This window comes from Bos javanicus, chromosome 7 (assembly GCF_032452875.1).
Source record: "Bos javanicus breed banteng chromosome 7, ARS-OSU_banteng_1.0, whole genome shotgun sequence".
Taxonomy (NCBI): domain Eukaryota; kingdom Metazoa; phylum Chordata; class Mammalia; order Artiodactyla; family Bovidae; genus Bos; species Bos javanicus.
In genome coordinates, this window is record NC_083874.1 from 12,202,923 (window position 1) to 12,218,389 (window position 15,467).

At 54.0% G+C, this 15,467-nt stretch overlaps 1 protein-coding gene and 1 non-coding gene across 2 annotated transcripts; both read right to left on the reverse strand.

The window, feature by feature from the left end:
- Positions 1-8,669: 8,669 nt before the first annotated feature.
- On the reverse strand, positions 8,670-14,609 carry DAND5 (DAN domain BMP antagonist family member 5). The gene is given in 6 exon segments (XM_061424629.1): positions 8,670-9,831; positions 9,834-9,902; positions 9,905-9,959; positions 10,534-10,647; positions 14,272-14,411; positions 14,570-14,609. Coding segments are annotated over 6 exon segments (657 nt in total). The 3' UTR covers positions 8,670-9,592.
- On the reverse strand, positions 13,535-13,607 carry TRNAG-CCC (transfer RNA glycine (anticodon CCC)). The gene has a single exon. It is a non-coding gene; the product is annotated as a tRNA-Gly (tRNA).
- Positions 14,610-15,467: the final 858 nt, after the last annotated feature.

Genomic DNA, 15,467 nt, shown 5'->3' on the forward strand with positions numbered 1-15,467 from the left:
GGGTTTGGGAGTGTCTGGGATATTTAATATAACTCGAAGCTTGGGGAGACCCCCACACACAGCTAGGGGGGCCTCCTTGTAGTGCAAGAGTGTTAGTCACTCAGTCATGTCTGACTCTTTGCCACCGCATGGGCTGTAGCCTGCCAGGTTCCTCTGTCCACGGGATTCTCCAGGCAAGGATACTGGAGTGTATAGCCTTTCCCTCCTCCAGGGGATCTTCCCTACCCAGGTATGGAACCCAGGTCTCCCACATTGCAAGCAGATTCTTTACCGTCTGAGCCACCAGGGACCCTCCTTGCTCCTCTGCAAATAGCCGTGAAACGGTAACCCCTCAGAAGTTCAGGCACCTTTGGCTCAGGCCTCTCCCTACCTGGCGGCCCATCCTCCCAGCCCTGTTCTAAAAGCTGTGCCCACTCCCTCCTCACCCTCCTGGTCCTACATCTGGGCTCTGCTGCAACCAGCATCTCATACCCACTTCATACATGTATGCCATGTGTACACACACACAACGTCCATACACACGCACAACAGCCATCCTTCTATTCACACACCCCCTCACAGCACAACACCTTTCCCATGAGCACACATACACACTCTTCCTATCACACTCACACATGTTCACACAAACAGAACATTCGTCCCCATATTCATGCACAGATCCACACTCAGAATTCTCTCCACACATTTACTCCCATACACACAACACGCCCCCCCTCTGTGCACACACACATCCACTCTGCTCCCCCCTCCACAGCTGTCAGCTGGGAGGATTTTTGCAGAGAGGCTGAAGGACACAGTGGTGGGGGAGCCTCCCTTCCCCCTACCCCTCTCCCCTGCAGAGCCCAGGTCTTAGGACCACACCTGGCTTTCAAGAACTCGCAGGGGAGGAGGGTGCTGCCAGGGGGCTGGGCACAGCTGGAATGCCACAGCTGGAATCCCCCACATTCCTCCCTGCTGGGGCTGCCCACCTGGCTGCAGCTGGCAGCAGGTGTGTTCTTGAAATGCAGGTGTGTGGGGAGAGGAGGAGGGGGGAGGAGCAGGCGCTAGGCCTATGGCACTCCCTGGCCAGGATGCTGGGGGCTGAAACATCTAGCCTCCAGCAGCCAGGTCCTGGGCCACCAAAGGTGGGCTTAGGCGTGGCTGGGCTCGGTGGGCAGGTGGGCAGGCCCTCCAGAGAGGACGACGAACATCTGGCAATAGGATCAGTAAAGAGCCAGGCTGCAGATGCTGCTAGGGTCGGGGGGCGGGGGTGGTGCTCTAGGCCCTCCCGTCAGGACTGGGGATCCCCACTCTTTAAGAAGGCTGTATGTCTTCCTTGCCCAGCCTGGAGGGCATGGTCTGTGCCCAGGCCTGGTGTCCCAGCCTTGTGCTCGCTGCCCCCTCTGTGGGCTGGGAACCCCTGTTGGGGACTGCAGAATCACAGGTCCTGCTGCCAAGGTGCCCCTGGCCAGGCACCTGCATCCATGTCACACACACACACACACACACACACACCAGATTCCTACAGTCCACAGGCACAAAATCACAAAGACATATACAGGCATACCCAGACACACTAAGATACCGACCCTCCTCCTCTTCTGAAGGGGTCATATAAATGCTATAATCACACAGACACAGGATCACACCAGAAATGCTGGCGCACACCCTTAGTCCACAGACACACAAGCACACACACAGCCCCAGAGAGAACCCCACACAGACCTCCCCAGAGCCATCCCACAGAGTGACACCAGTAACACTCCAGTCACACACAAAGACCCTCACCCTCACATCGACACCCTCCCTAGAGATGCAGACATACACTGACCCACAGAGACACAATCAGACAGGGTTATACAAACTCCCAGCATCACCTGCTGAGCCTGGTTATGCATACACACAAGGCCACACAAAGTCACACAATGACACACAGTCTTACAGACCTTTTGAGCATACACTGATGCTCTCAAAATCATCCATAGATGTGGCACACACAAAGTCACACAGAGACATACAGATGGCATACACAGGGACACACATACACAAGAGCAGCCCTGGTCACACACAGTTAGATCACACACTGACACCCAGAGACATACATAGGCACCCCCAGATCACACATGGGGACGCTCAGGCTGGCCCTCAGCTGCATACAAGGTCCCGTAGACACACACTCACACGTGCCCCAGCAGTGCAGCCCCTACCAGGCCGAGGACAAGCAGGCGGCAGGGCTTCCGGTGGCAAGCGCTCATCTGGAGGCAAGGAAAGAGCTGGGGAAACATTTCATTTGCAGCCGGCTGGAGACCCACCCCACCCGTCCTGGAAACCTGGCCCTGGCTCCTGAATGGGGCCTCTGTATGCCGCCACCGCCCAGCCGACCAGGGTGTGGGTACCGGGACGGGGGGGTGGTGAGGCCAGCCACACCATGTCCCTGGCCAAGCGTCAGGGGCCACTCAGCCACCCAGTCCCTGGGCCATGCCAGGGCCCAGGCTGGAGTCCTTCAGACTGGAGGAGCCCTCTTCACCCTCATCCCCTCCACATTTAGAGGCCATTTCCCAAAGCCAGCCTGCAGAGGGAAGTCAGAGGAACCAGGCAGGGCCCCAGCTGGCCCTGGATCTCCAAGTGTCCCCTGCCTCAGGTCCACATATGTCCCCAAGCCGGGCAGCTGCCAGTCCCATGCCACAGGGCCACTCACTGCGGCACCAAGGTGAGATGCCACAGGATGTGACCGTATCTCTCTGTGTGTGACACTGCAACTGGGCTCCCTGTGCTGCCTAGGGGTGGGGGTGGGGCCATCATAGGCCCTTGTCTCATGTCATCACACACAGAGTGTCACCGTCACACCTTCTATCACCCAGCCACACACAGCCGCCACTGTCTCATCGTCAGCCACACTGTCACACACAACCACACCGTCGCACATGCTGGCACACACAACCACACCGTCACACCTTCAACCACACACAGCACTGCACTGTCACACCTTCAGCCAGCAACACTGCCTGTCACACCCTCAGCCCACGCTGTCACCCACAGAAATACCGTCACAGCCTCAATGATGCTGGTCACACATGCCTTCAACCACACCGTCTCACACCTCCTCACACTGACCCTGACACATTGACCCCCACCCTGTGTCAGCATCACGTTGACCAGCAGGGGCGCACTTGCATACTCGGTCCCGGTGCCCCTGCAGCTGTGCTAGCCACGTGGCCACACAGTCACAAGAAGGGGAAGCCAATCTGATCACTTCAGCCCCAGGGTGTGGCATGCGGCTGCCCCTGGAGCAATGTTTGAACTCAACCAGTTACTCCAATAACTCCACAGCACACCCTGATTGTCACAGAGCAGGTCACCAGAAGGTACAGGCCACTCTGGAATTGCTTACAGGTATTCTTACAGCTACTCTCCTCTACCCACTGCAGTTGGAGCCTGGAGAGCAGGGGGTCTAATGGACACGCAGCTGTAGGCGGTGGGTGCCAGCCCCCCACCTTATGAATATTCATCAGCTGGGGCTCTCCTGAAACCTGTGAGGAGTCGGAGGTCCCAGGCAGCTGGGCACCCCCTTCCATGCCAGGAGGCTCTTAGGTGAGGGGGGCTCAGTCGAGCCCCAGCAGTTCTTGGAACCCACACCCAGTTACACACGTGAGCACATATGTTTGTGAAGCTGGACCCCTAGACACACAAACAAGCATCACACAAACTCACAACTACACCCCACAACAGGGTCATCCGCCATCACACACACATGTGCACGCATGCACGCACACACACACACACACACACTCGGCATGCAAACACAGGCACACAGACTATCACATGAATGCACAAACACATAATCACGCCCACACCAGACACTTGCACCACACACACACACACCAGGCATACAGACATGGACACACACTGTCACATGAATTCACAAGCACACATTCACATCCAACCCACAGACACCCACCACACACACACACACACACTCCAGGCATGCAAACACAGGGGCACACTGTCACAAGACTGCTATCACACCCAAACTACGCAGACACCATCACACATAGGCATGAAAACACACACACAGATACACAGGATCTCACTCTGCCCACCCCTGACGTTTTACAGAAGGGGAAACTGAGGCACTGAGTGGCTGAAGTCCCCTTAAAGCAGGATGGCCCCTCCTGACTCCAGGCAGAGGCTACCTCCGGGCGCCCCCTGCTGGCCCGGCCCCTTCACGAGCGCGCGGTACGGGCACGCGCCTGACGTAACCATGGCATCCTCTTGGCACGAGCGGCCCGCGCGCAGGGAGGGCGGGGCGGGCGCGTTGCCATGGCGCCGGCGGGCCGCGTGAATGGGGCATTGTTCGCCCCGGCGCCCAGGCCCGGCTGTCCCGGACCCACCCGGACCCACTCGAGCCGGCAGAGACGGGGAGAGACAGAGATGGGGAGAGACAGACAGAGCTGTAGATGGGGAAAGACACTTAGAAGCCGAGTCAGAGGCAGAGAGGGAGAAAGAGATGGGAGAGACCTGCAAGAGAAACTCACAAATAAGGAAGGACAGAGGGAAGGAGCCAAAGGAAGGCAGAGCCGGAGACCTAGATGGAAGATGAAGGGCTTGAGTGGGAGACAGGACCAGTCAGCTGGTACCCATGGAGCCCATTCTGCCTGGCAACCAGGACACGTAGACAAAGTCAGAGATGCTAAGAGGTGAGAAGAGACACTGCTATACAGAGATCCAGGGAGGACGAGGGTCAGAGATAGGGAAGGAATGAAGGAAATACTTTGAGTGTGTCTGGTCCCACCCACCTGGGTCCCCTCTCCACTCCCCTTTGGACCACAGGCCTTCCCTGGTCAGACCCTCTCAGAAGGCACACCTCTGTTCTACATGTCTTCACACTCCAACTGAGAAGACATCATTGCCACAGGGACCAAGTCAGGGACACTGCCCCAGACACCCCGAGACACCCTCATGGGCACAGTGACACCCACAGATATACACACAGACTCCCAGTGACTCAATCATGGTCCCAGCCAGACACACCCATATGACAGGGGATAGTACCCCCACACCGCCAGAGTGACCTTCAGAGTTACAGATGTAGCCCCATCAATGTACATCATATGAGGACCCTGCCAGTCTCAGTAACACATGACCACACACCACCACACAGGCTCACATGCCACGGGATCACTGTCTGGGGTGTGCCCACACCAGACACACAGTGCACCCTCACATATGCACTCATTGACGCCTTCACAGACACACACAGCCCTTCTCAAGGCACACATCTCTTCTCAATCTGACCCATGGACTGGGTGCCCTGTCCCCTGGTCCAGACTGCCAGCAGTGGGAATGCTGGGTCCAGATCTCCATGCTTGAGAGACATCAGTCACCAGGTGAGATTGAGAGGGGTGGGGAAGGAGGTGAAGCCTGTCCCTGTACACCCCCAAGGGCTGGGTCCATCTGGGCCAGGGTGGTCCCCTAACTCCTCTGTCTGGGTCAGCTTGGCCCAAGTCTGAGCCAAGGGTGTCCCCTGGTGGCCATGTATATTCTCTGCACCCATCAGGTTGGGGTGGGAGGTGGTGTGGAGTAAAGGGAGCCCACTGGCCCTGTCCGAATAGAAGGGCAGAGAGGACAGGCCAGACTCATCACACAGAACTCAGAAATGGGAAATCAGGCTCCAGAAGCAAGAACTCAGATCCAGAATTCATAGCCTGGAATCCAAACTCCGGAATTCAAAACCAGATCTCAGAATCAAACCTGAATCTAGATTCCCAGATACCAAGATCTAGAATCTAGATCCAAGAACTCAGGACCCAGAATCTAAAGTCCAGGTCCATGGGACTTCCCTGGTGGCTCAGTGGTAAAGAATCCGCCTGCCAGTTCAGGAGACACAGGTTTGATCCCTGATCCGGGAAGATCCCCTATACCACAGGGCAACTACACGCGTGTGCCACAGCTACTGAGCCTGGGCTCTGGAGCCCAGGAGCTACAGCTACTGAGGCCACATGCCCTCGAGCCCATGCTCCACAACAAGAGAAGCCACTTCTGTGAGAAGCTTGCAAACCGCAGCTAGAGGGTAGCTCCACTCTCCGCAACTAGAGAAAAGCCTGTGCAGCAACGAAGACTCAGCACAGCTAAAAATAATACATAAATAAAATCACTTTTAAAATAAAAAAATAAAAGCCCAGGCACAAGTGTCCACAATCTAGAATCCAAAAATCTAGATCCTGTCCTCCAGAATCTAGAATCAAGGGCCCAGTGGGAAATTACCTGGCAGACCAGTGGTTAGGATGTGGTGATCTCCCTGCCAGAGCCCTGGGTTCAATCCCTGGTTGGGGAACTAAAATCACATAATCCACCAAAAACAAACAAAAAGAAAGAATAATCGAGGACCCAGAATCCGGATCCAAGAACAGAGGGTGTCCCTCAGAGCCAGCTCCCTGCCTTCTTCAATCCCCCACATTAGAGCTTTGGCAGCAGGGGCTTTGAGGAAAGGAACACACTGAAGGGGCAGGAGAGGAGCCCTGCGCCGGCCACACAGAGAGCCTCTCCCAGCTGCCGCCCCTGCTCATTTTCAAACATGCACACACACCACTTCAATAGGATCTTCTACACAGACCCACATGCCCAGACATACAGCCTCTGACCATCAGGTGTACAGCGCCACACACCCTCAGCTACACATGCACAACCACACACACACACATACACCATCACACACATTACATCACACATTCACCCTGACACACACCATCATCCAGAGACACCCAGAACTGCCATACACTCCTCCCAGCACCTGAACACACACCCATCTGTGTACCTACATGATCTTAGCGCTGCCCCCCAGCCCTGGCCAACCTCCTAAGCTCAGACACACAACCACCACACCCAGAGACACACAAAAAGCCAGGACTCCCAGCCCTGCACACAGATACACTCACAGAATTGTGGAGGCTGGCATGCACACACACACACACATGAACTCTCCCAGGCACAGAGAAGCCCGTGCCTTGGCAGCCATGCAGCCCCTGGGAACGGGACCCCCGGGACAGGGCTCACCGTGCACCCCCGTGCCCACCCCAGCCCTCCCCTGCCTGGCCGGCTGGCGGGCTTTAATACAGATGCCAAACTCATAATTGTAACTGAGGGTGACAGGGTCACCTTGAGCCCCAGATGCTCGTGCGGTGACAGATGGCGTTGGCAAACCTGATTATCGGCCCCCGTGCCAGCGCCTGTGGCACCTGCATCCCCCGCCCCTCCCCGCTCCCCCAGCACTCATTACCCACCCATTACTGGGCCTGGGGGGTGGGGGTGGGGGCCGGCTGGCATTGCCCAGGAGGGGGCAGGGACTCCAGGGGCCCCCCCTGGCACCAAGGTTCCCAGCTGGCTCCCCGGCTGGCAGGAGGTGGGCACAGCTGAAGCAGGGCAGGGAGGGGGAAACAGCCACCTCGTGCCTGCCAGATAGAGGGGTGCTCACAGTGCCAGGGCCAAGCTGCCCACTCGGACCCTGCTTGGGGTTGGCACAGAACCCTGGAGGGAGGAGGGAGAGCATGCCCCTCTCTGTGGGCCTCGGGTGACCCTCCCCCACTCAGGGCCCTTGGAGCAGGGCCTTGGGAGCTGCCCGCCTGGCCTGTTCCCACCCCCCTGTGCAGGCCTGTGGGGTCAGAGGTCACAGGCTCCCACGCCCCGCAGGCCCATCTGTTTCCTCAGGTCCCCTCCTCCTGCTCCCCTCACCTGGGGCCTTCCTTCCTGAGGCAGGAAGAGGGCTGAGAGGGGCCTGGCCAGCCCCCCACCCCGCGCTCCAGGGGGCATTTGGAGGGAACCCCGACAGCGCCACATGTCCCTGCGTCTGTGCCAGACGGATCCATCTGCTAGGGCCCTGGTTCCAGCCGCCCAAAGCCGGGCTGCCCTCATCCACTGCAGAGCCTGCGCCCAGCTGAGGAAAGGGCACCCCAGATGCCCACGCTCTAGTCCGGGGCCACCCATTCCCAGGAAACCTGACTGGAGGGATACACACAAACACACATGCACGCATATCTACACACACATACCATCTACACACAAACATACATCTATACACATATATCTACACACATACATCTACACACACTACACACATGTACACACAAATATCTACACACATCTACACACATGTACACACACCATCTACACACATCTATACACACAAATATTTACACAGATCTACACACACACATGTGTGTGTTTAATTGCTAAGTCACGTCCAACTCTTTTGCAACCCCATAGACTGTAACCCACCAGGCTCCTCTGTCCATGGGATTTTCCAGGCAATAATATTAGAGTGTGTTGCCGTTTCCTTCTCCAGGGGAATCTTTCCCCATCAGCGATTAAACCCGCATTCCCTGCATTGGCAGGCGGATTCTTCACCACTAAGCTACCAGGGAAGCCCCCACACATGTATATACACACACACAACTAGATTTGATCAAGCTTTATGGAGTTCCTGTAGATGCCACACTGAGCATGAAGCTTCATGGAGACTCGGGGTTGGGGGTGGGGATGACAGGAGGGGCAGCTGGGGGCAGATGGGTCCTGTCTCTGACTCAGGAAGCCCAGGTTTCCCCCAGCAGCTCCATCTGTCACCTGGCCTTGGTTTCTCGGGAACCCTAGGACCAGGTCAGCACTGTGCCTCCCAGTCTGGGCTAGGCCATCTGTCCTCCCTGCAGCTGGAAGTATCTTTGACTCATTCTATGAGAGGAGGTCCAGCTCAGTGGTTTAAAACAGGAACCACCAGGCCTTGGGTTTGAATGCTGCCTCTGCCACATACTGCTGTGTGACTCTGAGGAAGTGATTTTGTCTCTTGGGGCCTCAGTTTCCTTTTCCATAAAATGGGATGCTACTGGGACTTCTCTGGTGGTCCAGCAGTTAAGACACGGCATTTCCACTGCAGGGAGGGTAAGTTCAATACCTGGTCAGGGAACTAATGTCCCACATGCTGAGTGGAATAGCCAAAAAGTAAAAAAAAAGAAATGAAAGGATGCTACTGACCTCTATATCATGGGGCTACTCTGAGGATGACATGAGTTGTGAAAGTAGTGAAAACGTTAGCTGCTCAGTCGTGTCCAACTCTTTGCGACTCCATGTACTGTAGCCCGCCAGCCTTCTCTGTTCATAGAATTCTCCAGGCAAGAATACTGGAGTGAGTAGCCATTCCCTTCTCCAGGGGATCTTCCCGACCCAAGGATCGGACCCAGGTCTCCTGCATTACAGGCAGATTCTTTATCATCTGAGCCACGAGTTAGTGCCTATCAAATACTTAAGAGCAGGGCCTGGCAAACAGTAAATGCTCAATAATTGTGTGCTTTGACCCCCACAGCTGGGGCTGGGCCTGGCGTCCCCAAGAGCAGGGAGGACTCTGGACATCCGACTGGCTGTCCCTGCATCCCTGGTTGCTGGACCCAGTGTGCATGGTCCAGGTCAGCGCCTCTCTCAGCCTGTCTTCCTGCATCTCTCCAAGGTGCGTGCATCCATGTGTCTATCTGTGATGCTCAGCTCATGCCTTTGGGCTGCGCTGACACTTCTCATCCCAGATGTCGCTAGTAATAAAGAACCTGCCTGCCGATGCAAGAGACATAAGAGACTAGAGTTCGATCCCTATGTCGGGAAGATCCCCTGGAGGAAGAAATGGCAACCCACTGCAGTATTCTTGCCTGGGAAATCCCATGGACAGAGGAGCCTGGCAGGCTACAGTCCATGGAGCTGCAGAGAGTTGGACACGACTGATGCAACTTAGCACACACGCACAACACCCCTGCTGACTGGAGGATGGGCTACCGACTCAACACCAGAGAACCACAGGTGCCAAGTGCTTGCGAGCAGCACACAGCTGTTGGAGAGAATAAGCAGGGCAGATTCCAAGGCAGAGATGTAGAAGGAGCAACATTAGCCAAACAGAGGTGATTTCGAAGGTGGACAGCCATGCAGCCCAGCTCAGAGAGCACCGGGGGCTGGGAGCAGAGAGATGAGTCAAGAGCAGTGGAGTTCTGGACTTCCCTGGTGGTCCAGTGGTTAAGGATCTGCCTGCCAATGCAGGGGACACAGCTTTGCTCCCTGGTCTGGGAAGATCTCACAGGCTGAGGGGCAACTAAGCCCACATGCCAAAACTACTGACCCCGAGTGCCGCAACTACTAAAACCCCACAGCCTAGAGCCCGTGCCCTGCAACAAGAGAAGTCACGGTGATGAGAAGCCACGCACCACAACCAGAGAATAGCCTTCACTCACTGCAGCTAGAGAAAGCCCTCGCATAGCAATGAAGACCCAGTATAGCCAAAGTTAAATAATAAACAAATAGATAAAATTTTAAGAGAGAGCGAGCAGTGGAGTCTGGAGCCAGGGACTCCATCCTACCTTGCCTGGGTTCAATACTGACTCTGGCATCTGCTGGCTGTGTGAGTTGGGGCAACTTACTCAGCCTCTCTGGGCTGCAGTTTCCTCACCTGCAAAATCATCAACGTTCAACCAGGGGAAAAAAGAAAAGAAAACTGCTCTAGGCCTTTCAAAACAGAGAATTAACGCAGACCAGGGCTGCTTTTTGAAAGCAGGAGACGATGAGGTGGCCTGAGGACTGGCACTTGTAGGAAGCTGCTGCCACCTCTGGGGTGAGGGACAATGGGAAGGGTGGTATTCCAGGATCCTTGGGTAGGCGGGGTGGATTAAACAGAAAACCCTTAGCTCACTGCCTGGTACATAGTCCGTACTAAAAAAATGCTAGTTCTTCCTGTGAGCCCTTCCAACTGAGTGGATCCAGAACTTGCTTCCAGAACATGGTCCTTCTCTGCTTAAACCTTGCACCCCACCATCCCCTCTGCCCACCTCTATATTTCTGCAACCCTTCCCTGCTCTCTCTGCCCCAGCCACCCTGGCCTCCTCACTGTTCTTTTTTTGTTTTTTTTTTTTAATATTTATTTATTTGGCTGCACCAGATCTTAGTTGCAGCATGTGGATCTCATTGTTATGTATTAACAGGCATGTATTAACAGGATCTAGTCCCCTGACTGGAGAAGGCAATGGCACCCCACTCCAGTACTCTTGCCTGGAAAATCCCATGGACGGAGGAGCCTGGTGGGCTGCTGTCTATGGGGTTGCACAGAGTTGGACACGACTGAGCGACTTCATTTTCACTTTTCACTTTTCACCTTCATGCATTGGAGGAGGAAACGGCAACCCACTCCAGTGTTCTTGCCTGGAGAATCCCAGGGACGGGCGAGCCTGGTGGGCTGCCGTCTATGGGGTCGCACAGTCGGACACGACTGAAGCGACTTAGCAGCAGCAGCAGCAGCAGCAGTCCCCTGACCAGGGATCAAACCTGGGCCCCCTGCACTGGGAGCACAGAGTCTCAGCCACTGGACCACCAGGGAATCCCCTCTTTTCTGTTATTTTAACTGAAGTATGTGTATGTGTGTGCTCAGTCCCTTCAGTTGTGTCTGACTGTTTGCAGCCCCACAGACTGTAGCCTGCCAGGCTCCTTTGTTCATGGGATTCTCCAGGCAAGAATACTGGAGTGGGTTGCCACGCAGTCCTCCAGGAGATCTTCCTGACCCAGAGATCAAACCCAAGTCTCTCTGTCTCCTGTGTTGCAGGCAGGTTCTTAAGCACTGGTGCCACCCGGGAAGCCCCTCATTGAAGTAGAGTTGATTTACAGTGTTGTGCTAATTTCTGCTGTACAGCAAAGTGACTCAGTTATACATATATATACACTCTTTTTAATGTTCTTTTCTATTATGGTTTATCCCAGGAGATTGGATACAGTTCCCTGTGCTCTACAGTAGGACCTTGTTGTCTATCCATTCTAAATGTAATAGTTTGCATCTAGTAATCCCAAACTCCCACTCTGCCCCTCCCCAACCCCTTTCCCCACTGGCAGCCCAGTTTGGTTCTCTGTGCCTGTGACTCTGTTTCTGTTTTGTAGGTAGGTTCATTTGTGCTGTATTTTAGATTCCACGCTTTCTCTTTCTGACTTCACTCACTTAGAATGATAATCTCTAGCTGCATCCATGTTGCTGCCAATTGCGTTATTTCATTCCTTTTTACAGCTGAGCAATACTCCATTGTATAGATGTACCACATCTTCTTTATCCGCTTATCTGTTGATGGACACTTAGGCTGTTTCCAGGTCTTGGCTATTGTGAATGGTGCTGCCATGGGCATAGGGGTGCACCTATCTTTTTGAATTACAGTTTGGTTTGGGTCTAGCCCCAGGTGTGGGACCGCTGGATTGCACGGTAGTTCTGTTCCTTGCTGTTCTTTCAGTGCACCTAACTTGTGCATGTGTGCGTGCTACGTTGCTTCAGTCATGTCCAACTATTTGTGGCCCTACGGACTGCAGCCCACCGGGTTTCTCTGTTCATAGGATTCTCCAGGCAAGAATACTGGAATGGGTTGCCATGCCCTCCTCCAGGGGACCTTCCCAACCCAGGGACCAAACCCGACTTTTACATCTTGGCAGGCAGATTCTTTACAAGCACCACCTGGCAACCCCACACCAAACTTAGGCCTGCCTCCAAACCATTGCCTCTACCATGCCCTCCACCTGGATCTCTCTCCCATCCATCCTCCCAGAGCTCATTGCAACCCACCCTTCCCCCTTCAGAAGCACATCCAAGACAAATTCACCCTCCTGGTGGTCTCTCTCTCAGCACTCTCATCTCTTTCCTAAAGATTTATTGTTATGTCTCTTTAGGGGATTGCTAATGTTCCTCTCTCTCCCAGCATATCTACTCCCTGAAGACAGGGAGTCTCTCCCTCTTGTTTACATCTATAGCCCCAGGCAGTGCATTGTAACAAAATCGAACACCAAACCCTAACACTCTGCCCAGCCCATGCTACTCACCTTCAAGGAACTCACTCCTTCCCACCATGCTGCGAGGCTGGAAGCATTATTATCCCTGTTTACAGATGAGGACACTGAGGCTCAAAGAAGTCCCTTGCTTGCCTGAGTCTATACAGCTGCTGAGGGGACTGCTTTGCTTGCCAGAGTCTACATAGCTGCTGAGGGGCCTGCTATCCCTTAGAGCATCCTTGTGTGCCCCCTGGGAGAGCAGCAGCTCTGGAAGAGGGTACACAGCTGGATCCCAGGCCAAGAGTCCCCTCCACTGGGTGCCAGATGGGACAATGGAGGTGGTTGGTCCTGAGCTGGGGGATCACCACTGAGTTGCCTGGATTCAGTGAAGTTTTGCTGAATGGATAGCAAGCCAAAGGGTCTTGGGAACTGACATGCTGGTAGGCATGGTCCCCCCAAACTAAAGAAGGAAATGGCAACCCACTCCAGTATTCTTGCCTGGAAAATCCCATTGCCTAGACAGAAGCCTGGCAGGCTACATACAGTCCGTAGGGTTGCAAGAGTTGGGCATCACTTAACGACTAAACCACCACCAGGCATGGTTCCAGACAGTTTGCATGAGTTCTCAACTATCTTTTTTTAAATATTTATTTATTTGGCTGGGCCAGATCTTCACTGCGGAATGTAGGATCTTTTTTTAGTTGCAGCCCACAAACTCTTAGTTGTGGTATGTGGGATCTAGTTCCCTGACCAGGGATCAAACCTGGGCCCTCTGCACTGGGAGTGCAGAGTCCTAGCCACTGGACCACCAAGGAAGTCTCAGTTCTCAATTATCATTAACTGTCTTTTGCAAAGGTGGGAATTGAGGCACAAAGGGAAGCCACTTGCTCCGGGTCACACAGAAACCAGCAGCTAAGGCAGAAGTTAAGCTGAAGTATGCCTAGCTTCAAAGTTTGGACCATAAACGACACTTGGTAGGAATTACCAGAATCTTTATGGAGCACCAACTGAATGCAGATGACAGTGCTCCCTGTCCCCCTCTCGTTCAGGCTGTGCAATAGCCCTTAGAAGGCAAGTACTACTATTACTTACTCATTTCTTCAACAAACATTGTGTGCCTGGCTCTGCTGTGCTAGAGCAGGGATCGGGCTACAGAAGTGATTAAGGCAGGACTTCCGTGATGGTTCAGTGGCTAAGACTCCATGCTGCCAATGCAGGGGGGCCTGGGATTGATCCCTGGTCAGAGAACTAGACCCCACATGCCACAACTAAAAAAATCCTTCATGCCCTCTGGCCACGAGATGGAAAAACAGACTCAGGGGACAGGCTGGCCATAAGCAGAAGCTGGGGCCAAGATGGTGGCAATTGCACTGGCCTGGGTGGGAGAGAAAACTAAAGATTAGAGACATTCAGCTGAAGCATGCAAGGCTGACCCTAATCTGTCTGGTGCCACAGGCCGTGCTCTATCAGGACTGAGACCCAGCCCTCTCCTCCTCCTACCTGTATACTTCCTTGCGTGAGGGGCCAAGCCTTGCATAGCTCTGAGGCCACTTCCCGTGGATCCAGTGGAGAAGACACAGTGGCATCCACATCCTGCCCATGCTGCAGCCTGCCTATCCCTAGTTACCCAGTTAGGTGCAGTCCAAGAAGGTCTTCTGGCTGCCAAGGGCAAAGGGGGGCACTGGGAAGGCTGAGGCCCCTTGACCCAGAGACCCGGTCTGATTGGCAGCAGCCCTGGACTGAGCTGGAAGATCTTGGGGTCCAGGCTTCCCCAAACCTATGGGCAGCCAGGCCCTGCTGAGCTGGCTGAGGATCATGGGTCTATCTGTCTGTTGGTCAGTCTGGGACCGGGTTCAGGGCCTTAGGCAGCCATCCCTGCTGTCTGGTAATTGGAATCTGGGGTCTCCAGATCCACTTTTTCCTTTTTCTGGCTGTTTTTCAAGGCTTGCAGGATCTGTGCAAGGATCTGTGATCAAACCTGAGTTTGATCTGCAGGGATCAAACAGGCACAGCAGTGAAAGCACCAAGTCCTAACCACCAAACCACCAGGAGACTCCTTCCAGATCCACTTTGAATAATTTGCCCCTGAGCTGGGCAGCCTGGGAGGCACCTCTACAAACCTACAATGGGGAGAAGATTAAAACCCCTACCTGCTGGGTTCTCACGCCTCCCCCTAGCCTGGCAGGGTATCTGGGGACTGGGCTGTGAGTGTGTAGGCTGTGCAGACCAAGAAGGGTCGGTGTAGAAACAGGGGTTCAAGACACAATGCTGAACTCCCTAAGGGGCCCTTTTACCATTGGGGCCCCATTCATCCTTTAGCAAACTCAGACTTTGCAGTCGGGCTTCTTGGGCTTCACTTCTTTTTTTGCAAAACACCTCAAATTTTACTCATGGTACAAAAGCATTTAATAAGTGCTATGTTGGTATAGAAAAACACACAGCTGTAGCTCATCCTTTAAAACCAGAACAGCTGAGTGAAAAGTTGGTCAAGATTCTTAGTTTTACTCGAAAAATAAAAACAAACAAAAAACTAAGGTACATATTGGGAACTGAACAACTACAGGTTTTCTTTCTAGAGATGTGACATCCATGTTTTCTGGTCAGTGATATTCTATCAAACACTGTACCAAACACAACGTGCCTAACATTGTTAATTGGCTGTACCCCAAGACAAA